Source organism: Myotis brandtii, unplaced genomic scaffold (genome assembly GCF_000412655.1).
Source record: "Myotis brandtii unplaced genomic scaffold, ASM41265v1 scaffold455, whole genome shotgun sequence".
NCBI lineage: Eukaryota > Metazoa > Chordata > Mammalia > Chiroptera > Vespertilionidae > Myotis > Myotis brandtii.
Window position 1 is genome coordinate 1,828,152 of NW_005367384.1, and position 27,569 is coordinate 1,855,720.

The 27,569-nt window shown below is 47.1% G+C and overlaps 1 protein-coding gene across 5 annotated transcripts in view; it reads right to left on the minus strand.

Moving 5' to 3' along the window:
• Nucleotides 1-4,316: 4,316 nt before the first annotated feature.
• Nucleotides 4,317-27,569, minus strand: part of DENND2A (DENN/MADD domain containing 2A) — a 136,018-nt gene continuing 112,765 nt past the window's right edge. For 4 of the 5 annotated variants that reach the window (XM_005875013.2, XM_005875010.2, XM_005875011.2 and 1 more), the window contains 8 exons: nt 24,644-24,784; nt 22,859-23,007; nt 12,811-12,988; nt 11,193-11,234; nt 8,021-8,138; nt 7,153-7,398; nt 5,550-5,636; nt 4,317-4,665 (listed from right to left, as the gene is read on the minus strand). In XM_005875013.2, coding sequence (XP_005875075.1) covers nt 4,634-4,665; nt 5,550-5,636; nt 7,153-7,398; nt 8,021-8,138; nt 11,193-11,234; nt 12,811-12,988; nt 22,859-23,007; nt 24,644-24,784 — 993 coding nt within the window. In that variant the 3' untranslated portion in view covers nt 4,317-4,633. Of the gene's footprint in view, nt 4,666-5,549; nt 5,637-7,152; nt 7,399-8,020; nt 8,139-9,618; nt 9,657-11,192; nt 11,235-12,810; nt 12,989-22,858; nt 23,008-24,643; nt 24,785-27,569 lie in introns of those variants that run through there. The other variant, XM_014546731.1, reaches the window with a different exon arrangement.

Here is a 27,569-nt window from a genome sequence, read left to right on the forward strand (position 1 = left end):
GCTCCTCCCCAGGGATGAAGCTGGCAGCCTGGTCTCCATGAAGGCCCCCCAGGGCCAGCCCCCCCCCCTCAGTGCCACCAGTCTGCTGTGGCTTCCATGACCCGGGCACAGCACCGGCCCTGCCTCGCCTGAGCTCAATCCCTGTTGGCTGTGATGCCATTGCCCCAATTTGCTTCCATTAAAAATGTCTGTGTATTTCCGGAAAAAAAAAAAAACATAAAGGGGAGGGAATAAAAGGGAAGTTATTGTATAAAAAAATAAATAAATAAAATAAAGTGAAGCTCAACAACACAAGAGCAGAGATGAGAGGAAACAGATAACGTCAATGACATAACAAGAAATGAAGGTGCTAATTTAAAATTATAAATGTAACCAAGAGAGGAACTTAAAATGAGAACCTAACTCTATTGAGAAAAGTGACAGGGCAGAAGTAGAGGTGAGTGCAATCTTCACCTTTCATGGTAGGAAGTCACAGGCAATTTCAGAAAATACTACATCAAGAAATAGCAATGTTAGCATATTATTTAAGAACATGAGGCCAAAAAAAAAAATAAAAAAAAATTATATAGGTTTCAGGCATACAATTCTAGAATACATCATCTGTATATTGTATTGTAGTTCCTCCAAAATTTAAATGTAGAAATTACCATATGACCCAGCAATTTCACTCCTAGGTATATACCCAAAGAAATTGAAAACAGGTACTCAAAGAAATATGCACATAGACATTCTGTAGGAGCACTATTCACAATAGCCAAAAGGTGGAAACAACCTGAATGCCCATTGCTGGATGAAGAGATAAACAAAATATGGCCCTAACCGGTTTGGCTCAGTGGATAGAGCGTCGGCCTGTGGACTCAAGGGTCCCAAGTTCGATTCCGGCCAAGGGCATATACCTTGGTTGTGGGCACATACCCAGTAGGGAGTGTGCAGGAGGCAGCTGATTGATGTTTCTCTCTCATCAATGTTTCTAACTCTCTATCCCTCTCCCTTTCTCTCTGTAAAAAATCAATAAAATATATTTAAAAACAAACAAATGATATATCCATACCATGGAATATCATTCAGCCATAAAAAGGAATACAGTACTGATACAATCTACAGTGTGGATGAACCTTGAAACACTACGTTGAGTGAAAGAAGCCAGACATATCATGAAATACCCAAAATAGGTATATCTATATAGATAGAAGCAGATTGGTGGTTGCCAGGGGCTGGAGGGAGGAGGGACGAGCGTAACTGTTGATGGCTATGAGTTTTCTTTTTAGGGTGATGACAGTATTTTTAGTGGTTGCACAACAGTGTGAATGCACTAAATGCCACTGAATTGTCCGCTTCAGAATTATGTGAGCTGTGGCCAGGTAGCTCTGCTGGTTTCAGTGTTGTCCTGATATGCCAGCGTTGCAGGTTCAATCCTCCATCAGGGCACATGCAGGAATCAACCAACGAATGAATAAATAAATGCATCAACAAATAGATACTTCTCTCTCTCTAATCAATAAATTTAAAAAATATGTGAATTTCACTTGTAGAAAATAAAAAGATAAAGAAATGGGGCGGCAGGGATGCCAAGGACCAAGGAGTCAGCAGGGTTATCCAGCACTACCCGGACACAGGCCCTCTGGGGGACAGTGAAGTCTGTCCTGCTCCCTGCCCCTCTGGGATGCCCCTCCAGACTCTCCAGTGCCCTTTGCTCTGACTTCACACTCACCAGCAACCTTCTGATTGTTACTGTGGTCTCTTAGGTAGGTGCCTAGTGCTGAGACAAAGTGTCAGAGATGCTGGGAACGGCTCTCAGTCAGCAAGGTTGACTCCTTTGGCTTTGTGGGCTCTGCATCCATGTCTAATGAGCCTGCTGCCTGCGACAGAGAGAGTAACTCTTAGTCTTGCTGTGGGACCTGTTTCTTTGGTTAGCAAACATTTGGTAAGCGCCAGGCACTGGCTTTAGGCTCTGGAAACTCAGCAGGGACCTTGATGGACACAGTCCCTTCAGCTTACCTTCCAGTGTTCAAATAACACACGTGAGGAACTCAACACAGTGATGGGTAAAAAGTGCCCATAAATGGCAGCTGATACCATTATTCTTATGAGTAGGAAAAAGTTTTTGTGATCATTTCTGACAGTTCATTCTTCCTCTTCCCCATCACTCTCGCTACCTGTGGCCTCCTACCAAGATCTGCCAGCTGTACTTGCTCCCACCATCGCTTCCCTCGTCCACCCATGTCTCCGATATTCCATAGCAGTGAAACCCACCTGGCAATCCTGCTCCAACTATTTTTCATGACCTTGTGCTTCACCGTGAATTGAAGCACAGTAACAAATGTTTCTAAATACAACACATTCTTCATGGAATATGTATGCTTTGATGGAACTGGAGGTCTTGGTTCTTGGACAGATGGTGACCTGATCTAGGGCACCCATGCTCTGCTCTTCAACCCACACAGCATCACCCATCGAGAATCTGCCCTAGCCTGTGGGCAGGAATCACAACTCTACCCTTTTCTCTGGCTTCTGACCCTCCCCAGCCTACCTTCCCACTTTGCAAGTTGTAGACCATTTGTTAGTTGGTTTAGTTTAAACATCCGCAGAGTAGATGGGAGGGATGTTGGGAAGGCGGCAGGAGGGGCTCGGGGTCCGTGGTCGGCTTCCTGGCCTGGGCGTTGGTCACACAGACGTGGTCATTTGTGAAGGTCAGCCTGCATGCTCATGACCTGGGCATTTTCTAGATGGATAATCTACTCCAGGCAAACATTAAAACGAAAATAGAGCAAATGTGCCGAGATACTTGTAGGAAGATGCTTTTTTCAACACCCTTTATATTAAAAACTGGAAATAGCCTGCACGCATACGAGTAGAGGATTGGTAAAATAACTTTTAGTGGATCTATAAAATAGAATATACAGCCATTAGAAATATTGATAAAAGGTATGTTTATTCACTTGGCGGTGTTAAGTAAACAATATAATATAAAATAAGTTAGAAAAGAAAGTATATTCCAAAATATTAAAAATGATCATCTCTGGGCAGAATATTGGTATTAATAAAGTTAACTAATCTGAGGAGCTTGTTAGGTACAATTCCTGAGCCCCCACACTCAGAGATTCTCATTCAGTCTTCCCCCCAAACCCCAGAGCACACACCTACCCAGGTTAATTGTTATGCACAGCCTGGCTCCTATCAGTTTGGGGCTCCTGGGAACCTTTTATGAATCTGATATAAGCCATGCATCCTCTCCCCTGGAAAATGAATGGGCACACCAAATCTTGGATATAATTTGGAGAGATGGTCCATGACTCCAGGTAAGAATCCCTAATGTGGAATGAGAAGTCAACCTCCTCCTTTTTTTCTTGTTCTTTTCTTTCCTCAGAAGGCTTCTTGCTCCCAGCGCCCTAAAGGCTAAGGGCCTCTGCCAGGCAGCATAGGCCAGGGCCATTGCCATGATGAGAGCACATCTTTTGTGTGTTCTGTCGTGGTTGCTGGTGCCATCCAGAGGGGATGCACTGGAGGGTGCGCAGTGGCGGGCGGGCGGGCGGCGGGTGGCCGCGGTGGTGCCAAGGCCTGCTTTGAGAACTTGCCTGTGCTGCCCACCCCGCTGGGTCCTCTACAGGAGGGCAAGCTGCCTTGATGGCCTCACAAGTCTCACGAAGCTGTCTCCAAACTTTGATGCTCGCGCTCCTTTACAAACGTCCCTCCATTTTATCCACCCACCATTTCGTCTCTGCTGATCTGGGTCCCTACAACGAGATGGGACTATTTCATACAGTAAATGGGAGTAGGGTCAAAGCCGTGGCTTTATGTGTTATAGGGTGTGCTCCATTATACTTTATGATCATAAACTTTGGGACCCTAAGAACCTTTTATTAATAGATCTTACGATTTCCTCTTTTTGTGTGTACCTCAAAAGTCATGGACGGCTCGGCTTGGGCAGTGGACAGTGCTAAGGCTTCTAAGAGAAAAGAGAAGAGGCGGGCGGCCCAGAAGTCAGGCCCCTTTGGGAGAGGAGTTGGAGGCCCAACAGCAATGGCCTCGGCCACCAGGTGGCATCACTGGCCACTCTGGGTGCAGCTTCTCCCGGGAAGTCAAAATCCTTGGAGCCCAGATCCGACTCCTCCACAGAAGGGCCAATCCTTTCCCCGAGGGCTCTGCCCTGAACCTTTGAGTCCAGCGTCTGTAGGGGTCACCACAGCATCTCCCTAACACCCGCATTTGTCCTCATTTGGGCCTAGAGGAGGAATGCCAGGCAGGGTGAGCCAGGGAAAGATGACACAGGGCAGGATAGTTTTCTTAGCCCTGGCATAATAAAAAGAAAGCCCAAACATTTTTCTTTTTTTTAATATCTAAGATTTAAAAAAATTAAAAATCCCCAAACCAGCAACCAAAACAATCCATCTGAATGTCGGCAACAGGCCTGGTCTCAGGTCCCCTTTCCGGGGTGTTCTGAAGCAGCAGCACCTGCCGGGCAGCTCTGGAACCCCGGGGCCTGGGGACAACCCAGTAGCGGCCAGAATCCACCCTGGCCTTGACCCAGCAGAGCTGGGATGACCGGGGACGACGTTCCAGAAAGACCACCAGGACTGTCTTTAAACACGTGGTTGCTCTGGGAGGAACTTTTCCTTCGAGTCCAGGCTGAGGGTTATTTCTTGTGGAGAAACTTCATTTTATTGCCTAAAAAAAGAAAATGGGAGCATTTCACCAGGAGAGAAAGGAGGTTGAGTTAAATCTTCCCCTTTCTTCCCAGCTGCAGTGTGGCCAACCGTGCCTCCCGCGCCAGCCAGGAGGGAGCCTCACTCTGTGCCTCGCAGCCTCTGCACCTCCCCAAGGAAAAGGGATCTTCCTCGGACTCAAGGAAGAGCTGCAGACATGGCTTCTGAAATGGTAAGTTGGAATCTCTGAATGTAACGGGTCCCCGAGGAGCCAAGTGAGGAAACTCCCAGCGGTGCGGTGAGTGGGACGTCCCACCCCAAGTGGCCATCTGTGAGGGACAAGCAGGCCCCGCCACAGGTGCCCGTGTGGTCCTCACCGCACAGCTCCTCCTCACTGGGGCCTGCGCCCTGTTCCTCTTTTGTGGCTATCGGGACGACGCTCTAACCAACTGAGCCACCCAGCCAGGGCCTCCTTCCTCTTTGGTGATTTCCTCTTCATCCTTTTCCCAGCAGGGCCTTGTTCCTGAGTGAGCCGGAGTCCTCTCACTTTTACATTTCCACTTCGCAGGGCACTGGGAGGCTGGGCCAGCTCTGTGCTGCCAGACACCCTGCCTGCTTCCGCTCACCCTGCTTCCTAAGCTCAGTGCCCAGAAGACTCAGGAGTGAGGGAGATGACAGTGACCGAAGGTAGTGAGACAGCCCAGGAGCCAGGAGAGCAGGGAGGGGCCTCTGTGTCCTCTGTTTATACTTTGGAGTCAGACTGGAACAGGAGGCTACAATGCCGACTTAGCCTGCCCAGCACAGTCCAGAGAGCTCTGTGTTATTTCGGAGCTGGCTCCAGTGGAGGAACTGGCCAGGAGCCACGGACCAGAGGCTGGTGATGGGGACCGAGACCCTTGGCCTTACCTAGTCCCTTCAGGAACTTGTTGACACCACTGTGCTCTCCACTGGGGAGTGTCTCCAGGTACTCTTGGGCTCGGACCTCAAACAGACCTGTTGACAAGAGATATCCCAGTCAGTATAGTTCCCTCTCTGGGCACTTCTAACCATACCCATTTCCTTACTGCCACAGAAAAGAGGAACTTGCTTCTGAGATGAGCTGCTCCTATAAACATGCTCTGAATCATAGGTTTATAAGAGTTTTTATGACCCCTATAATTGCCCAACTTTGTGCAATAACTGTCTTTGGAAAGCTGTAAAGCCAGCTCCCACACGAAATCCTAGTTTTACTCAACAAACACCTTCCAAGTGTCTCCACTGTGCCAGGCACGCGGTTTCAAGATGAACCAGATGGTCATGGCTCTCAGGAACTCCTAGAGTTTCCCTTTTCCTCGTGTTCTCCCAGAAAGAAGGCCTCCTGGGAATGAATCTGTTTGCCACCTGTGACCTCAGGAAGGCTGGGCAGGCCACCTCTCAGGGCCCTCAGTGCTCAGCCCGGGTCTGAGCCTCAGGTACTGTTTTCATTTCTCTCTGGTCCTCGTGGACAGTGGGCTCCTTCCGTACTGCTTTTAAGCTTTGCTGTCTGGACCTCTCTATCAAATCGTGGTCTGTAAACAGGTACCTACCAGTATGTGTACCCAGCAGGCCTTCTCTTTAACAGGTCCCTTCATCAGATCAACATTTTGTCTCTTCAGATACCACCCATCAGAACTGCCGGAAGCGTGGCAGCCTCTGTCTTTACTTTGCAAGGAGCTCTGGGAATGGTTTCGTTCCTTAACTCAGTCTGTGCCATCACGGCACCAGAGGACACCGAGGCCTGGGCCAGCAGCTCCCCCGGGACCCTCCCTGGCCGCTGCTCGGCCACTCCTCGGTGGTGAGCACCTCGCCCCTACTCAGGTCTAACTCCCATCTGTGACAGCCTTTCCCAACATTTCCAGTTGTCAGATCCCCAAAAGGGCTTAAGATGACATAAGAAAGAGACAGGAATCCTGGTCACTGGTCATCCTCTTTTCTCACACCTCCCTCTCCCCTTCCCCCTCCCCCTCCTCCAACCCAGGAAGTGTGATGGACCCAGCTGACAGGGACAAGGAGAAGGTAGGAGAGATGAACTCCAGGAAGAGAGAGAGTGAGGGAGGAGAATGGATGACCCACAAGCTCCCAGCCAGGCAGGCTCAGCAGAGGGTGTGGGCCATTCTCTCCTCTATCCCATCCCAGGTGGCTCCTGCCTGCTCCACGGTGGAGAGGGGCAGGAAAGGGGGGCAGAAGGGACGAGAGGAGGCCTGTGGGAAAGGACAAAGGAACCACAGAGATAGAGGAAGGAAGGGTGTCCACGAGAGTTTCCTCGAGTTGGAAAGAACGGAACAAATGGAGAACTGTCACCAGAACCCGGAAAGTGCTCTGGGACAGGCTAGTGGTGGGGAAGAGCTGTCTGAGGAGACAGGCGTCAGGGTAGTTTCAGAAGCTCAGACGTGCAAAAGTGAACATTCTCCAGAGGTGGCTGAGAGCTCCTCCCGTCTGCCCGGGCACCTCCATCTGTCTCAGGGAAGATGCAGGGAAGATGCCCTCTGACCTTTGGCATCCTGTCGACGCAGCTCTCGCTCCTGGATGAAGCCCCGGAACATCTGGGTCTCCATGAAAACCTCCAGGAAGCGGCGCAGGCTCTTGGAGGAGACGGCTTTGCGGAAGGCCTCTCGCTGCAGGGTCCTCTCCTCACGGTCGCCCACCGTCAGGAACAAGGAGTAATGGCCCACGATCTCCACGAAGAAGCGGACAAAGGCTTCAGACACCACCTGGTTCAAGGGGCTGGACTCAGGGCCTGAGCAAGAGGAAGGGCCAGCGGGTGAGGGTCAGAGCCTCTGAGACAAGCAAACTGGTAATACAAGCAACTTCTAGCTCTCTTGAGGAAAAATCCTACTGATCCATAAAAAGGTTACCCAAAGGTATTAAATTATTTCTTTCCCTCCCTTTTATTATTTTTATTTTCCTTATTTTTTGTTGTTGTTAATCCTCACCAGAGCATATATTTTCCGTAGATTTTTTTTTTAGGTAGAGTGAACACACACACAGAGAGAGAGAGAGAGAGAGAGAGAGAGAGAGAGAGAGAGAAACATCGATGTGATTGATTGCCTCCCACACGCACCCTGACAGGGGCCCGGAATTAAACCTGCAACCCAGGTACATACTCTTGGTCAGGGCTCTTTCCCTCCTTTAAACAGATATTTTAGGGCCAAATGGGGGAAGTGAGAGAACTTTTCCCAGTTCATTGTTAAAATGAGATCATCCAGATGAGAAGGTTGAGCACTCAGTTTTTCTCCTTGCATCCCTCTCTTGCCTATTTTCTTACTTAACTCAATGTCAAGTGGAGTGCTTGGCCATTGCCCATTTGCTCCCTGACTAACGATGGAGCGAGATGCAGTCTGGAGGGGCTGAGCACTTACCGTGCTTGCAGTCGGGGGGCCCTTCATCCTGGTCACTGGCCAGGTCATTTCTCTGCTCCAGAATGTGTTCCAGGGCCACCTGAAGCTTCCGTGGCAGGATGGAGTCCTCGTCGTCCATCTGTAAGGCAGAAAGGACAGGTGGGCCATCGCCCTGCTTCTGGAGGTGGTGCCGTGCCCGGCCAGCAGGACACATGGGTGCACTGCCCGGCAGGCCGGCACAGCTCAGTCTAGTCCAGCAGTTCTCAACCTGTGGGTCGCGACCTCTTTGGCGGTCGAACGACCCTTTCACAGGGGTCGCCTAAGACCATCCTGCATATCAGATATTTACATTACGATTCATAACAGCAACATTACAGTTATGAAGTAGCAACGAAAATAATTTTATGGTTGGGTCACAGCATGAGGAACTGTATTTAAAGGGCCAGAAGGTTGAGAACCACTCGTCTAGTGGAAGGAACAACAGGGGTCTGAGGTTTGAGTCTTGATTCCACTTCTTACAAGCTGTGTGAGCCTCAGTTTCCCCATTTGTCAATATCTACCTCATTGTGAAGATTAAGTGCAATGGGCAGGACATTGATGAAGGAAACTGAAGATACAAGTAAATGAAAAGATATCCTGTGTTCATGGATTGGAAGAATTAATGTTAAAATGCCCATACTACGCAAAGTGAGCTACAGAGTCGATGTAATCCCTATCAAAATGCCAATGGCATTTTTCACAGAAATAGAAAAGACAATTCTAAAATTTATAGGGAAATACAAGAGTCCAAATAAGACTAAGCAATTTTGAGAAAGAATAACAAAGTTAGAGGCATCACAATTCCTGATTTCCAACTTTAACAAAGTAATCAAAACTGTACGGTACTGGTAAGCCAGTCAGAGAAGGACAAATATCACATGATCTCGCTTATATGTGGAATCTAATGAACAAAATAACCTGATGAACAAAACAGGTCCAGAGACATGGAAGCATGGAACAGACTGTCAAATCTCAGTGGGAAAGGGGGTGGGTGGTGGCATGGGAAGAAATTAACCAAATAACTTATATGCATATATGCATAATCCATGGACACAAACAATAGTGTGGTAGGTATGGGGGTGTGTGAAGTGGGTCAATGGGGGGGGGAGGGGAAGGGGACATCTGTAATATTTTCAACAATAAAGATAAGTTAAAAAATAGAAATAAATAAAAAAAACACACAATATGGTACTGGCATAAAAAACAGACATATAAACCAGTGAAACAGAATCAATAGTCCAAAAATAAGTCCACACATATATGGTCAATTGATAGTTCACAAGGGAGCCAAGAATACTCACTGGAGAAAGCATAATCTCTTTTTAATATATTTTTTAAAAAATTGATTTGAGAGAGAGGGAGAGATGGAAACATCAGGAAATGAAATCACTATGTTGAAGAGGTAACTGTATCCATATTCACTGCAGCATTATTCACAACAGCCAAGACGTGGAAACAACCTAAGTGTTCATCAATGGATGAACAGGTAAAGAAAACGTCACACATACACACAGACACAGATACACGTGTACACACACAAAGAGGAATATTATTTAGCCATAAAAAGAAGAAAATCCTACCTTTTGCAACAACATGGATGAAACTGGAGGGTATTATGCTAAGAGAAATAAATCAGATAGAGAAAGACAAATAGTGTATGTTCTCACTGATATTTGGAATCTAAAAAAAACCCAAAACTTATTAGAAAGAGAGTAGAATGGTGACTGCTAGATGCTGGTATTGGGGGAAATGTTGGTCCAAGCTCTAAGATGAATAAGTTCTGGGGCTCTAAGGTACAGCATGGTGACTAAGTTAACAATGTTGTATTACATACTTGAAAGTTATTGAGAGTCGATCTTAAATGTTAATCACTACACACACACACAAAGGTAGTTATGTGAGGTGATGGCCGTGTTAACTAAACTTATTCTGGTAATCACTGTACAATATATATACATATCAAACCATCATGCTGTACACCTTACGCTTATGTATATCTCAACAATATTTTATAAAGCTTGGGAACAATATTAAGTACAATACAATTACCTTGTGAAAAAGCTTGGAACTTAGTGGCTACACAACAACTGTTTCCCACTGCCCTACCCTGTAGGGTGGCTGGTGCTGATCAGGGCACGTGGCCAGGGCAGATGACCAGTGGATCAAAGCTGGTTTTACGGCCCTGGCTGGGAGCTCAGTTGGTGAGACCTTTGTCCTGATACCCCAAGGTTACGGTTTTGATCCCCGGTCAGGGCACATACAAGAATCAACCAATGAATTCATAAATAAGTGGAACAACAAATCAATGTCTCTCTCTCTCAAATAAAAACAAACATATAAACAAAAAGCTGGCTTTATTATCTGGGTCTCAGCGTAGGAGAGCCCCGGGGAAGGGCCTCCCTGAGGGCCTTTGGGAATAAAAGTGAGTGGAACTAAGGATAGAAAATGGCATTACCACAACAGACAGAACTTCCTAGGGTGGCAGCTCCAAGTTTAAAAGCAATGCAATAGAATACCCCTAAAGCCTGCCTGTAATGTTCTTTGTAGGAGAGCTGGTAGGAGTTAGACCTCTCTGGCAAATGATAAGTGAGAAAATAATTGTGTATTACTTTTTATAATAATGAAAGTAGTTTATAATCATTATAGAAAATACATGAAAGTTTGAAAACAATTTAAAGTCACTCATAATCTGTCTCCCTTTCATTCTCCCACAATCAGCATTAATGTTTTGGTGAGTTTTCCTTTCCAAGTTGTTTAGAATATATATATTCTCTTTCTCCTTTTTTAAAAAAACACGTAAAAAATGCATATGATTTTGCATCCTAATTTTTCCCACTTAATATTATATCATAAACTTTGTTCTCAAATATTTTTTAAAAGCATGTTGAAAAAGACAAGAGTCTATAGGCAAACCTATGCAAAGATTCTAATTGTTAGAAAACCATTTTGTGACAGAAGACATGGGGATCAATCCTTTGCTAAACCCCCCCTCTTTGGCCCCTGCCTTCTGGCTTCTCCTCAGTCCAGTTCTGGCTGGGAATTGGGAATGCCCAGGCCCACCCAGGAGCCTTCGCAGAGCTGGAAAGCTGAGCCCCAAACACCAGAGAGGTAAAAAGAGAGCGAGCAGCGGGTTGAAGCTGGCGTTCTCACTCACCTGTCTGAGGAACCGATTGTTGACGAGGTCGACTACAAGGACCTGCAAGATGAGGAAAAGGAACTATTATTGTCACCAGGGCTTCTGGGATATAGCGATGGGCTCTTAGCCTTTTTCTGTCTTGGCACCAAAGAGGCAGTGGGGGTGGGGTGGAGTGGGCCATTTGTGGTTTCCTGACATTGCCACTGTGGCCACAAGTGATGAAGAAGGGAGGTGGGGAGCAAGGGCTTTTCTGAATCCCATGCTTTCAACACTGCAACCGCAGGCTGGAACATGTGTGTGCCATGGCTGGACTCCCTGCCCTGCTCCCGACTGGCTAAGGCAGAGCCTCTCAGGCTGCTTTCAGTGCATGGCTTACTGGGGTGGGGAAGAGGCTAGAGGCCCCACTTGTGCCCCTTCCACTTGACTGTCTCTGCAACCCAGGGCTCTCTCTCCTTTCTCTCAGATACCCAACTGGCCCTGTCATTTCTCTTAATGGGAGAGGAGGGAGAAACCCAGAGCCGTGGATCCAGCTGGAGAGCAAATCCAGCTGCTGGGCTTTCCTTAGTCAGGCTTTCGGATAAAGCACCTTCCCCTCTGTCCCCAGAGCGGGCTGAGACCCAGGACCAGAACCAGGGCGACGCAGGTGCCGGGCCTTTGCTTGCAGGGCCCTGAGAGCGAGCGCGACCTTCACTCAGGCCTCAGCACACGAGGGAGGAAGAGTGGGGCCTGATGGCCACCGGGTTTCCACAGAGAGCTGGAATATGGGCTCTAACATCCCAGGACCCCGCCCAGGGCTGAAGGGGCTTTTCCTTCCTTCTCAAACACCCTATAGGACTGAACCGAGCCATGTTAGGGATCATAGGGCATCCAAACTTCTTGCAGCTCACGAACCCACACCTGGTTAATATTAATGCGATTTTAGGACCACCTGGGCAATTAGAGGAGCCACATCTGGGGACCCAGTTTAACTTTCAGGGCAGGTGTTCCCCAGGGGTTCAGGAGAGAGTGGTATCATTTAGTGCCCGCTGTTCCCTCTCTGGTGGCTGGGAGTTCTCAGACACTATTTAGAGCAGTGGTTCTCAACCTTGGCTGCACATTAGAATCACCTGGGAATCTTTTTAAAATCCCAATTTCTGGGCCTCATCCTCCGGAAATTCTGTTTCTTTGTTACTAATGTTGTGGCCCCACCCCATAACAAAGAAACAGAATTTCCGGAGGATGAGGCCCAGAAATCGGGATTTTAAAAAGATTCCCAGGTAATTCTAATGTGCAGCCAAGGTTGAGAACCACTGATTTAGAGGAAGGGGCTGGGATTCAATAACCACAGACCCGCCAAGTAAGACTCCACACCTGGATGCACCCCTGAAAACCGGAACTTGATCATTAAGAACATTTTGGCAGTTGCGTTTTTACTGATATGATAAAGGACCTATTTGCAGACTTGGGGGGAGTGGCTATCTCATAAATAAAGCTGTGGGGTCCCCTGCTCCCCTGACACTGCTTGTCACACAGCCTTAGGCAGCACCTCCCTCTGTCCCCCATGGGAAGGGAACAGAGACATCCCCTAGGGAGCACCTCCCTCTGCCCTCTGCCCTCTGCCCCCCACGGGAGGGCACAGGACATCCCAGGAGCTCACCTCTTCCAGGGGCAGCTCCCTGAGCAGCGGCAGTGAGCTGGTGAGCAGCCCGATGAGGAAGGGCGTTGGGGAGCACACGATGTCGACCATGGCTGGCGGCAGCACGGGGATGTAGGTGTGCTGCCAGGTGAAGGGGTAGGTGATGGCCACCATTGCGTGGCAGCACTTGGACAGCGTGCTGCAGCGGGAGAGAAGGGCGGGAGGGGTGGGTTCAGGGAGGGCCCAGAGAGAAACGCTTGCACACCTCCCAAGGCACGTTGAAAAGGCATCCTGCACATACTAGGTGTGTCAATGTAACAGAGCCTGACACAGGCTATTCCAGGCAAGTGCAGCTTCCTCGAGGCTCTGAGACATGGCCAGAGGGACAAAGTTAATGCTCTGGCCAATTTTTGTAAGTGTGCCTTCACACGTGAGCCCCATTCACTGCTACCCCCCCCCCGCCGTTCAAGACCAAACCCAGAGGACTAAAGCCTCTCTTCTCAGGACGCTCACGCTTCTCCTGAAGACGTTTAATATTCTATTAATATTCTAACAGGGGCCTTTTCCTGTTCTCTCCCACACATCCTCTCAGCCAGTCAGGGGAATGGGTAACTCCCTGGGTATTCGCGTGGCAGCAGCCAGCTCCAAATGATTCTGTTTTGTAAAAGTGAAGCTCAGGTCTAGTTACCCTTGCCTAGAATTCCAAACTTCAAGATATACCAACATAAGGGAAATACTGGGAGTCTCTCTCTCTCTCTCTCTCTACTATATACATACTATTGGCCTGATGCACGAAATTCGTGCAAGCGTAGCCCTCACAGCCCCGGCTGCCTCGTGGCCCCGCGGCCCTGCCCCCCACCCACTGGTTGTTCTGGAAGGTCGTTCCGCCATCTGGTCTAATTAGCATATTAGCTCTTTATTATATAGGATTTGATATTTGCCTTAGATGTACATAAAGAATAATGACCATGTTGTAGCCTTTTGTTGGCAAGTGCCGAGCCTTCCTAACCACTCTCCACACACTTTGCACAGTGCCTGGATCCACTCTCAGTTTATCCAGTGAATGGGTGGATTATTTGGGACGATCCTTTGGAATCAGTTCTACTGTGCGAAGACAGTGATGACTGTGGCCGTCTGAGGTGAGTGAGAGCTGGCTTTCTCTTTTCCTTGCAATCACTCCTCATTGCGGTGAGCCTGCTGCAGCAGCTCCCCTCTCCTCTTACCCTAGTATGCTGTCTCCAGGAGCTCGTGAGAAGTTGGTGTAATGTAAGAATAAAATAAAAGTGAGGGTCCAGTGGGCTCCCCTTGAGTGCACTGTGTCCTCTTCAGGGCGTGGGCACCTCCCAGCCTTTGCCCTGGTTCTTGGCTGCGCTCCGTGTAGGGGAAGTTGCGAGGAAGCTGAGTTCTGGACACATGGCTGCTCCTTTACTAGTCCCCATGATGCCAGGCAGCTATAATCTCATTGTCATAAACCTTCCTGAGCTCATGAACAAAGTCACTTAGTGCTGGCTTCAGGAGAAAAGAGGTGATTAAAAGATACTGGCTAGCAAGTGAAACGAGCCAGAGAGGAAAAGACAAATATTGTACGATTCCATTACACCGGAGGACTTTGGATGGGCAGATACATAGAGATAGGGAGTGGAAGAGAAGTTACCAGGGTTAGGGGAGTGGGGAATGAGGGGTTAATGGGTCCAAAGTTTCAGTTTGAGATGAAGAAAAGGCTCTAGAAATGGGTAGTAGTGACAGTTGCAAACATTGTGAATGTACTTAATGCCACTGAATTGAGTGTGTAAAAATGATTAAAATGATATACTGTATGTTATGTATATTTTACCACAATAAAAAGTATTCATAAACTTCCAAGCAAGTTTCTCTGAATCCAGCACCCCCCTGAAACATCCTAAAGTACACATTAGTCCTCTTTTCACCCACCCACACTGGGGCCTGAAGTTAATAAGGGCAATGCTGAATCTGTGCATGTACCAGTGTGAGTCTCCTAACGTTCCTGTCCCCTGTCTTGGCAAACAATCATTCTCATAATAGTTACTGGAGTCAGGACATACCGCTTAGTAGCATAGCATCCACATGTTTCAACGGTATTTAGTCCTTGTCTTTTCTTTCGAATGATCACCCCCAAAATAAGAAAGATGCTACGCCAGTTTCCTTCAAATCACTATATGGTAATACCTTCTTTATTAGCTGAGTAAGAGCGAGACAGAACAATTTAGTTAGGACTTATGCCAAGGAGAGACTATTAATAATTCAGCCACCAGCTTGGGGTGAAGTGACTTCTGTCTTTCGAGAATTTGCTCTCAAGCAGAAAAACTTTTCCCCCAAAGGCACTGCTTTCTCCCAGAGGGTCAAGAATGTTAAATACTTATAGTGAATTGCTTAGCATTTGTGTTTAATTTCCTTGCTCTATAGGTCACTGAATGTGTAGCATTTACTTTGTTCTAAGGTTTTTTGATTTTAGGGCTGATCTGTGTTGGTGTGTGATCAGTCCACAAAGTTTGTCTGTTGATGTACTATAGTTGTGAGGTCCTGACTTAGAAAACTAGGAGGCTAGCCCAGCTGGAGTAGCTCGGGTGGTTGGAGCGTCATCCTGTGCCCTGAAAGGTTGCTGGTTCGATTCCTGTCAGGGCACAGAGCTGGGTTGTGGCTTGGATCCCCGGTCCAGGCCCATACAGAAGGCAACCGATTTATCTCTCTCTCTTTTTCTCTCCATATCCTCGGGTCAGGATTAAAAACAACAACAAAAACCTAGGAAGTTAAAATCTAAACAACATAGTTGTGTCTAGAGCTGCCTTTTCAGACTATATTTTGCAGCCCATTTTAGAGTCCTAAAATACTTTTAATAGGTTATAATTAGCATTAAAAACAACAACAAAAAGAATAGAATAAAACTAAGAGTTTAAAAAAAAAGAGTCTGCTGTATGTTTTCAGTTGTACTAGTACATGATCTGTGTACATGTGTGTGTTGCATGTACTGGGTCTGAATGTAAAATGTATTTCTCATGGTAGTCTGCAGTTAAAGGAAACCAATGATTTGGACCAGCGAACTGGGGGGTGGAGACAGGTAAAGAGCAATGGTTGAGTTGGAACTTTGATATGTTACATGTCTTACTGGGATGTTAGCTTTCATTTCCAAGTGACTAGAGGAAGTCCCTTAAAAGACTTTACTAGTAAACAAGAATTCCCTGAATGAAGAAGCATTTTGTATGAAACCCATCTCTTTTTATAGCACATTTGTTATAAGTTCCTAAATATTACTTGGAGAAAGAAGTGGATCATGTGACAGTTTAGGTAGTAGACCCTGTCATCTGTGGTCTACATCTCCAGTCTTTGAAACTATTACTTTCGTCAATTCACTAAAAGAATAAAAACACAGAACTCATGTTTAAGAGTCCTTTTACATTTCAGAGTTGTGGTTCAAGCACTTTTGATTCCAGGGAAGGTACAGAATCACAGAACTTTTGACCTGGGAGTAATCTTAGAGATAGAGTTCATTTTCTTTTGAACTTTATAACTAAAGTCCCTGAGGCCAAAACGGGTGCAAGTCACCTCTGAGTTCAGTGGGGGAGGGTGGGGGGAGAAGGAAGATAGAAGAGTCCGCCAGACTGGAGCAGACGAAAGAGATACAGCAAGAAGAATGGAGCCAGAAGCCTTTGACTTTTTCTCAATCACTGCAGTAAAAAACACATCTGTTCAACACCCTTGCCCCCCGCCCCGCCCCCCACCCCTCACTCCCTTTCGCTTTCTTGTGCCTCATCCCTAGAAGGAGGAAGTATAATCGGTTGCTCCCTTCTCTCTGCTGCCACAGCACGCGCTGTGCTGTCTCCTGGTAGAAGCTCACGCTGCCCTGCAGAGCTGGGCAGGCCCCCAGAGGGTGAGGAGACCCTGGTTCAGCAGCAGTATGAGCCAACTGGATGACAAAGGCGGTTGGAACCAGTTTTTAAAACAATGATAAGCAACACCAGTGACATAGGGCGGGGGAATAAATGTACGGAAAGAGAAAATTCATTCAAGTAACTGGAATGCAGTGAGCTAAAGGATAATGGTATTCAACTGCGAGGGGACAAATGATGACAACTCAACTGGGTAACCTGCTGGACAGGGAGGTAGGTGTTGCCACTATTGACTATTTTTCCTAGCGAGTGGTTTTTGTTTGTTTTTTAAATGGTCCCTGTTGCAGCTACACCCAAGCGTTTCCACAGCTGGTTAGCATGAGCACCCTGCTGGCTGGTGCAGGAGGCAGGGCAGCAGGAACATGACAGACTGAGGAGCGGCTCGTTCCTCTTGCTCTCAAGCCCACATCATTCTTCTCTTAAAAAATGCCTCTGGAAACACTAGAAGGAAAGGTCAAATTCTGCAAATAATCAGTTAGTGGTAGCCTTTCCGCAAAAATAAGTGGTAGAGGAGAAAAGAGGGACTATTTTAAGTGTAGCTGAAGTGTTTTTCTCCATCTCTGCTGCAAATGCTAACGAAATTATTCCCTGACTTGTGAAGGCCATAGGAGCCTTCGGGGGTGTGGGGGTGTGGGTGGTGAATGTGCGAAGAATAGTCTCTGGTTCTGGGGATGCTCAGGTGACTCCAAGCACGCTTGCCACACAGCCTCACCGAGCATCTGCTGGGTGGAGGAGAGGCAGTGCTGCTGAGAGAAGGCCCAGGAAGAGAGCCCGGCAGCTGACTCATATTATAGTGGGGGTGGAGGAAAGGAACACCAGTGACAAAGCTGTGAACAATTTGTATAGAAGTGAGGGAGGGAGGAGATGCCCAGTGGGAGTTTGGCTGGGACCCAGGGTTAAAAGCTGGGCAAAAGTTTTTTTGTTTTTGTTTTTGTTTTTAATCCTCACCTGATAATATTTTCCCCTTGATTTTTAGAGAGAGTGGAAGGGAGGGGCCGAGACAGAGAGAGAGAAACATCAATGTGAGAGAGACACATGGATTGGTTGCCTCCGGCACGATTGAGCCTGCAACCGAGGTACATGCCCTTGACCAGCATTGAACCCGGAACCCTTCAGTCCATGGGCTGATGCTCTATTCACTGAGCCAAACCCACTAGGGCCATGGTCGGCAAACTCTCAACAGAGCCAAATATCAACAGTACTACGACTGAAATTTCTTTTGAGAGCCAAATTTTTTAAACTTAAACTATATAGGTAGGTACATTGTTATAAACTTAATTAGGGTACTCCTAAGGCTTAGGAAGAGCCACACTCAAGGGGCCAAAGAGCCGCATGTGGCTCTCGAGTTGCAGTTTGCCGACCATGGCCTAGGGCAAAGCTGGGCGCAGGTGAGGTTCAGGTCCCAGAATGCTGAAGCATGAGTTCACAGGCATCGGGATGCACTTGTGAGTGCTAACATTCTCCTGCAGAGGGCGCTTCAGTTCTGGTGCTGCCCAGTCCTGTGCCATACGTGGGTTACTATGCTCACTGCCTTCCCACTCACCTAGGATGCCACCAGAAGAGTAAATGCTGAGTTTCCTGAGCTAGACAGACACCCCAGGAGTTTGAAGGATGAGCCCGTCAGTATTCTTTAGTATCCCAAGCAGAGCATCTCTCCTACCAGTGCATCACTGCCAGGAACAGGAGTGACAGGTAGACTGTGGTCTGGCCTGGTGCCTGGTGAGACCTAGCGGGGGGTGGGCGTCACCATGCAGTGGCTGCCACATTTCCATGGCTGTACTTTCAAACCCTGAAGTAATGTGTCACTGCGTTTAAAAAGAACACAGGCTGGACCTCAAGAAAACTGTGCGATCTCAGGTAAAGCCCTTAACTTCTCCAGGCCTCAGATTCCTCTTCTGTTAAATAAGGAAAGGGGACTAGATAACTTCTGATGTCCTTCCAGATTTAATGTCTATAAACTACACAGCGATAGAGAACGAGGAGCAGGCAATAGCTGTAATTGGAAAGAACCAAGACTTCTAGGGCTCATAAGCAAAGACAGGACCAAAGAGCAACGGTGACATCTCACTCTGAGGAACTAAGAGATGAAAGTGTTGGAGAGGATTTGAGCTGCCACAGTAAACCCCCAAAAGACAACACAAAGCCAGCACACCCTGGGAGGGACCTGACTCGGAGAGAACTGGATTAAGTGTCTAGCCCAAGGTTCTGTTAGGATGGGTTTGGGGTAGAGGACAATAATCTGTGACTATGCTATTCTCTAAATATTGCTTCAAATGTTGTCTTCTTGGCATTCACAGGCAAAAACAGGTAGTTAATACTTAATATTTAATCAGACTGATGCTACTGTATCACTAAAATTGCATTTAAAAAATATATATATATTTTTAAATATATTTTATTGATTTTTCACAGAGAGGAAGGGAGAGGGATAGAGAGGTAGAAACATCGATGAGAGAGAAACACTGATCAGCTGCCTCCTGCACACCCCCCACTGGGGACGCGCCCGCAACCAAGGTACATGCCCTTGACCGGAATTGAACCTGGGACCCTTCAGTCCGCAGGCCGACGCTCTATCCACTGAGCCAAACCAGTCAGGGCTAAAAATATATTTTTATTGATTTCAGAGAGGAAGGGAGAGGGAGAGATAGACACATCAATGATGAGAGAGAATCAGTGATTGGCCACCTCCCGAATGCCCCCCATGAGGATCAAGCCTGCAAATGTGCAGGAGTGGGCAAAAGTAGGTTTATAGTTGTTCGTATGGAATCCCGGTTATGATTGTTACAATAGTTTTATTAACTCTGTTTCACGTACTCACAACTGTAAACCTACTTTTGCCCACCCTGTATGTATCCCTAAGACTGTCAGCCACTCCAGGGGTCCTCTTTTCATCTTTGTAACTTGTTTCCTGAGCCCATGCAGTCCAGCTGGCTCACTTTTGGATGCCAGACCACCAAGACGGAAGCTACTCACTTTCAAACTCTGCTTGGGCAAACTCACGTGCTTGGAGAGGGCTTGCTTACAAACCCAACCTTTCTCTGAGATGGCAAACATTGCCGGGCACAGCTGATTCTAGACAGGACATGGGACCCCATTTAGGCTTACAGATACTGATTAAAAATGAACCAAAAGGCCTGGCCAACATGGCTTAGTGGTTGAGTGTTGACCTATGAATCAGGAGGTCATGGTTCCATTCCCAGTCGGGGCATATGCCCAGGTTGCAGGCTTGAGCCCCCACGGAGGCAGCCGATCAAGGATTCTCTCTCATCATTGATGTTTCTATCTCTTCCTCTCTGAAATCAATAAAAATATATTTTAAAAAAATGAACCAAAAGAGGCACACAAAAGGACAAAGGTGCACAGCTACATATGAACTTATTTGTGTAGTTACCCATATGTTAAGGCCAAGGTTCAAACTCCAGTATTTGTCAAGATTTGATATATCATTAGCTAGCAGCCTGTCATTCTGCTTCTAGTGTTACTGCACTATAAAAAGATAAAAAGTAAATTTCTTGAATATTGAAAACCCTTTCCCCTTCTCTCTCTTTCTCTGGAGCAGCCCACACCTTTCCCCCTCTTCTTCCCTCAAGGTGCGTACCTTTGCTCCCTCTCTCCCCCCTAAGCTCCAGGGGTCCTCCTTTTGCCTCTGTAACTTGTTTCCTGAGCCCATGCAGCCCAGCTGGCTCACTTTTTCTACCTCTGTAACTTTCTAAATAAACTTTCACTTGTATTTGAATAAAAAACAAACAATGAAAAAACCTCTGTTCCATATAAAACTTTTGTACAAATTTGTTAATGTGCAGCTTATGACTTTATTATTCAGCCTCATCTATAGAGTTAGACAAAACTTTGGGAACTGAAATTAATAAACTAAAAAAAACCCAAAATGTTTATCATTAGGGAAATGAAGAAAGGGGTATAGGGAAATATTTATTTGGGTTGTTATGACAACAGAACAAGCCATCACAACAACATTCTTTCTTTTCCATCTGTCAGACTTTGGCTTGACACAGCTTAAGAAACACTCAATGTCCATCCTAAAGATGAAACGGAACAAAAATGTTATTCTAGATTTGATAGATTTTTGGCTCCACTTAAAACCCTTTTATAACTCATACAATATTTGCCACAACTCTGCTATTTCCTCTTGCAGTGGGCAGACTCACTAACAATGATGAGTAAATAAATTGTGTGGTAGGGGGAGGATGCTGGCAACAGTGACTACAGGCGTAAATCAGGCTGAGGTCCACCCTGGGATGTCACAGGGCCATGCACTGAGTGTGTGGCATGCCCTGTTCTCATGCACTCCTCTATGGTGTTGAAAAGATTGGGGCTATGGACGGAAACCAGAAGAATGAGGCGCTTGCTTCCACTGCTAGCTGAACAGGGCCAGGAAGGGGTGCACGTGTAAAGGGTAGAGAATTGTGCCAAGCTGATAAGGATGAAAGCACCAGCTCAAACTTATGTGGAAGGCTTTCTTTGTAGATTTTTTCAGGTCAAACTACTGGCAGCCAGCCACTGCCTCCCAAGCCCTAATTGTCAGGACTTAACCCAAGAACCCTTGATTTGCTATAGCTCTTTTCCCACAAACCAGAAAGAGCTGGGTGTTTGTTGATTCCTCCTGGAGGAACCCCCTTAGGTGGAGCAGCCCGGAGGAGAGAAGGTGCGTTCTGGCTTTCCTGCTCGGTAACCTCACATACACGATGCTCTTTGGTGGGGTCTCTGTGCTCTGATTAGTAGCTATGTCAATGTCTTCCAGGTGAGCCAGACTTGGCTTGTTAGTGGAGGGGGCACAACTGAGGTTGGAGAGCCCCCAAAAGGAAGGCTGAGCCAAAGCCCCCAGAAGTATGCAGTTAAAGCGACAAGAGAGGTAGAGAACATGCCCCGACTTCTGAGCACAGGTCTAGGCCTTTCTAAGATCATCCTTTCCCCACCCCCAAAGTCAAACCTGAGAATGTACAACTAGAGACAGTGGGGCACTGAGCGCAGCTGCCAGAGAACACAGACAGTTACTAGAGTGTGATGAAACCTGATCCCGGTCACTGAAGGGTTATTACTCATCCTTGGCTTCCAGGGCCTCAACCTTGAGAACTCTCTGGTCTGAATTCCCCAGGGTCCAGGGAGCTTGGAGAGCTGCCCAGCGCCCAGCACCAGCTGCAGGCTCAGAGGCAGGCCTGCTTCCCAAGCTGAGCTGACGGAGTGCCCAGGGAGTACAGTAACGGTGACATCGAGAGTGAAGAACTGGAACACAGGGTGGAGCAGGCTGGGAGAGCCAAGTGGCTGCCGTCCAAAAGCAACATCATCAAGGTGACCAGATGGCGTGGTGGTGGGGGGCTGGATTCCTTCTCCCACCACGCCCACTGATGAGCTCCACATTCATGTGCTTTGTCCTTTCCATTCCTTCTCTTTTCTTCTTCCTCCCTTTTGTTTTCCAGAGTTGAGAGGCGTATTTCCTCTCTGAACCACAGTGCTTCAATTTTTGTGTTTTGGCAAATGGCCTTCTCTCCAGATGGACTCCTCAGCTGGCCTCGTCTGCTTCCGGCCGGCGGGCCCTCTCAGCCGGGCCCACATCGCAGGCTGTCTGGAGCTGCAGCTGCCACTGAGGCTCCTGTGCCCTCAGTTCAGAGCGAAGAAGGCTCTGCTCAGCCACAGTGAACTGCTTTGTGCTCAGCCTCCTGTCTCCTCGTCCTTGTACAGGCAGCTGCTTTTGCCTGGACTATGTCTGAGGCTCAGAGGGACCGCGCCTGTGCTGGGAGTGAGTGCCCTCTCCATCTCCAGGACGCACCCCTCTAGCGAGCACTCACAGCACTACTGGGTGGTTTGTTCTCTTCCCTGTCGCCCCACTGTACTGAGAGCTCCTTGAGGGCAGCTCTGGGCCTTTCCCCCTGTCCCCAGCACATACATGGTAGAGTGCCCAACACAAAGTAGAATGAGTAAAAAGTAGGCCCAATACCAGGTAAGTGTTGCAGAGCAGTGCAGGCCTACCTCGTTTCACACCACTCGTGTGCTTCCGAACCTGCATCTTAGATGCCCACTGACTCCCACTGTCACCCCAGAGGAACTTCCTCTGAAATCCTACGCCATCTCCTACCCCCACCCCGGCATCAGACAGTCCAAGACTGCCTGCCATTCAAACACTTTATCAGAAGTAGCCAAGGTTGTACCTGAGCTTGTCTGCGATGAAGATGACCCTCCTTTCCAGAAGCAGGGAGGCAAAAACACAGAGCAGGTGGCGGATGCTGAGAGAAGAGAAGAGGGACTCAAAGTCCACATGTTCGAGCCGGGAGTCCAGCGGGCGGCACAGTTCAATCACCTGCCAGGGAACAGGAGCAGCCGTGAAGGGCCCGCCTACTCAGCCAGGCTGCTCACGCAACAAGTCGTCCTCTGCAAGGGTGGCCCACTGGCAGGGTAAAGGGAAAGGAAAACGAAAGGGATCGGGGAAAAGAAAGAACCCAGGGCACTGGTGGCAGGTACGTGTGGAAGGGAAGCACGTGCCTCGCACTCAACCATGAGACTGAGGACAGTTCGGAGGGAGGTGGGGAGAGGATGGCGGAAGCAGTGCCCTTGGCCCAAAGTGGCCGGAGGCTCTCCTGGACTCCCCACAGAGTTCTCTGGCTGTTGACTGTGTGCTGTCCCTTAGAGCCCCGCGGGTGAGCGGGTGAGCGTGGGTCTCAGGAGGAAGTATCGCCTGGAGGTATGGAGTCACAGGCTCATTCAGAAGGACCAGCAGGTCCGAGCAGCACTTTCCAGACTCACCTCCTCTAGAAGGACTTTCTTAAAGGACCAACCTCATCCCAACCCCCTGATGTGGAGCCTTTCAGCGCTTACGTTGAGTGTGTGTCTTCTCATTCCGTATTTGCTGTTATGTTCCTGAACTCATCGTGATCACTACTCATGTGCATGTTTTTTCTCTGTAGGGAGCTGGCTCCTTCACAGAGCAGAGACTGGTTTTCACTCTCAGCACAGTGCCTGCTCAGGGCTGTCCATGCAGTGGGCTCACTAGTGCTAACATCCCCAAGGCCAAGCCGCCTGCATCTGGTGTGGGATGTTTCTCCAGCCACAGGGGACTGCTCTTCTCTATGCTGGGAAATTGGGTTGTTCCGGAATGTCCCAGACCCATCCTCCCCCTCCCCGCCTCCGCCCTGGCTCCACAGGTGACTTGTTCTGCCAGGGACTTTGGAACTAGAGACCCAAGTCTGAGACAGATGTGCCTCCTGAGGTACCAGAGCCACATAAGGGGAATGGGAAGAATGCAAACCAGCTCCTGCATCAAATGCCGGCCCAGCAAGGACAGGAGCGCTCTCGGAGTCTAGGGTGAATAAGGAGTAGTCCCTGAGCTTGTCTTCCCTAAAAGTAATGTTTTACATAATCAAGTTACAGAGGTGATGCAGACTGAAAACATGAACAGGTTCATATACAATTCAAGAATGCAATGGGCCTGGCTGGCGTGGCTCAGTGGTTGAGCGTCAACCTATGAATCAGGAGATCAGGGTTTGATTCCCGGTCAGGGCACATGTCCAGGTTGCAGGCTCAATCCCCAGTAGGGGGCATGCAGGAGGCAGCCAATGATTCACTCTCATCATTGATGTTTCTCTCCCTCTTCCTTCCTTTCTGAAAATCAATAAAAATACAAAAAAAAAAAAAAAAAAAAAAAAAAAAAAAGTAAAGAATGCAATGAGCTATACTGAGAAACCAAGAATGTTTGTGCAGGTCCCTAACCTAGAAGGCCAACATCATGCACAGAAACACATGTGCTGCCAGGGCGCAGTCCTGGGGGTTGCTCTCTGGGCCGGAATCCTGGGCTGGATGCACTGGACTGATGACACCCGAGGGGCAAGAGGACACCACCGAACGTGACAGCCCACCAAAGGCCAGCCCCTCAGAGCACTCGGACTTGGCTGTCTGGGCCACTCTCTCCCCCAGGAGAGGAAAGGAATCTGACCACTCACCTCAGTTCCCGTTCCTGGCAGGAAGTTCTTGACAATGATGGTTTTGCCCAAGGCTGGGAAAGGGGCTTCCATGACACTCCTCATGAGGGGCTGTACGAGGGCAGGAGAGATGCCTCGGCGTTTTTCCACCTCATCCAAGATCTGCAAGGGTCAGAAAAGCAGCTCAGCCATCCTGAGCCAGGGCACCAAGGTGTTGCCTGTTCCAGATGCAGTGGGCCTGCCATGGAGACTGAAGAATCATGGGAAGCCCTGCTGTCCTCATCAGACCAAGCTTACAGTCTCTTTTACCCTATGTGTTATTACCCCAATTCTCCCCCCTCTGTCATTACTCTCTTTGCCATGTGACTTTTTTTTTTAAACAGGTTATCTTTTTTTTTTTTTTAAAAAAAGATGTTTTTATCAATATTTTAGAGAGAGGGGTAGGGAAAGGATAGAGAGATAGGAACACTGATCAGAGAGAAACATCATTGACCGGCTACTTCCTGCATGCCCCATACTAGGGATCGAACCCGCAACCCAGTAACTGAACTAGTGACCTCCTGATTCATGGGTTGAGCGCTCAACCACTGAGCCACACTGGTCTGGCTTCCATGTGACTTTGTAGTTCCTCCCACTAAAGGGGCGAAATATAGTTCCAGCCCCCCTTGATTTTGGGTTAGACCATGTGAGTTTTTGGGCATTCTCAGTGGGAATAATATACAAATATGCTAAAAGCCACTGAAGTGTATATTTTATTTTACTTATTTTTTTGAAGTGTATATTTTATTTTATTTTATTTATTTATTTTTTATTTTTTATTTTTTTCCAGGATGGTACTCCCCAGAACCTGCGCCCCTGTGGGCTCTGAAGTGTATATTTTAAATGGGTGAATTATATGGTGAGTTGTATCGCAATAAAATTGTTACTATAAAACTTCAAATGCAAGACGCTTCACAATCTATTTCAATTTAAATGCCATTTATGGGGGTGGGGAGAGGTAGGTGAGGGTAAAGGGGGGGATAAATAGTGGTGGAAAGAGACTTGACTGTATATCTATACAATATACAGATGACATATTATACAACTGTACTCCTAAAACCTATATAATTTTATTAACCAATGTCACTCCAATAAATTCAATAATAACTTTAAAAAAAACCCCAAAACCTCATACTTCAATTATACCTTAATAAAACTGTAAAAAAATTGGGAAAATAAGCCATTTATAAGAATATCACATGTACCTATTCAACCCTTGATATATGGCTAGTCTGAATTGAGATGTGTTGTAAGTGTAAAATAATCAGTGGATCTCAAAATACAAAATAAATAATGTAAAATATCAATGACTTCATGTTGATTACATGTTGAAATGATAGTATTTTGGATATATTAAATAAAATTTATTATTAAAGTTAAAAAGATAATATGGTAGTTCCTTAAAAAATTAAACATAGAATTATCCTATGATCCAAAAATTCCACTTCTGGGTACAAATCTGAAAAAATTGAAGGCAGAGACTCAAACAGATATTTGTATAGTCATGTTCATAGCAGCATAATCCATAATAAAGAGCTAAAAGGTGGAAACAACCCAAATGTCCATCAACTGATAAATGGATAAACAAAATGTGGTATATACATATTGTTCCGACTTAAAGAGTTAAGAAATTTTCACCCAGGTTCTAACATGGATGAACCTTGAGGGCATGTGCTAAGGGAAATAAGCCAGTGACAAAAGGATAAATAGTGTATGATTCCACTGACATGCGATGTTGGAGTAGTCAAATTCACAGGGACAGAAAGTAGAATGGTGGTTGCCAGGGGCTGATGGATGGGGGTGGGAGGGAATGAGGAGTTTGTGGTTAATGGGTACAGAGTTTTAGTTTGGGAAGAGGAAAAGGTTCTGGAGATGGATGGTGGTGGTGATTGCACAACAGTGTGAATATACATAATGTCAATTAACTGTACACTTCAAAATGGTTAGAATGGTAAGTTTTATATTATATATATTTAGCACAATAAAAAGAAAATAATATGGCAAAAATTTTTAAAGAATTTCATAGGGAGGGGGAGACAAGTCAGGGAAAAAATATATTAAAAGGCTGCTCAGGGGAACAATAACGAAAAATGGTTGAGGAGCACAGGGCCAGTGGAATGAGAGTGCCAGTGCTCGGCCCAGGCCTTCGGAGGCCTTTGGAGGCCTGCCTTTGAGTTTTTGCTTTTCTGCTTGTGCCTCTGCTATAGCCGTAAGAAGAGCAGACGTGGGCCAGCTCTCTGTCTAAAGAGGATGACAGACATGTGGCCCAGACCCAAACGGACTTGCAGCCTAAAGCAGATCTGCCAGCCCAGATCAGCCAACCCCCGCCTACTCCTAGCACATGAGGGAGCCCAGTGGAGATCAGCAGAGCCAAGCCCTGACCTGCATGTCTGTGAGAATAAATGATTGTTGCTTTCAGCCACTGTGGTTTGCTATACAGCATTATTGTGGCAATATTTAATGATAAACCTTCTTCAGAGATTCTAAGAGCAGTTCTTATCCATGATTCCTATTTGGACTAAAGAACAATTTGCCATTTTTGTCATCCTTGTCCCTCACCTGAAAATAGCTTGAGTTCTAGGGATCAATTTGCCAAAGCTCTGTTTCTAATTCTACCCTGAGTATTTGCTGTACTGTCTTTGGCAAGTCATGACACTACATTCTTAAAATATCCCTGGTCACAAAACTGACGTGAAATCCCAGGATTGTGCCTCACGCAAGCATGATGGCATGTTTACTTGCTCCACATCCCCTGCACAGGACATAGCAACGAAGCTCATGTGAATTCCAAAGCTGTCTTTGGAAGCTAACTCACATGAGCTGTTTTACTTCCAGCTTTCTTTCTTTTTTTTAATTAAAAAAATTTTTTTTCTTTATTGATTAAGGTATTACATATGTATCCTTATCC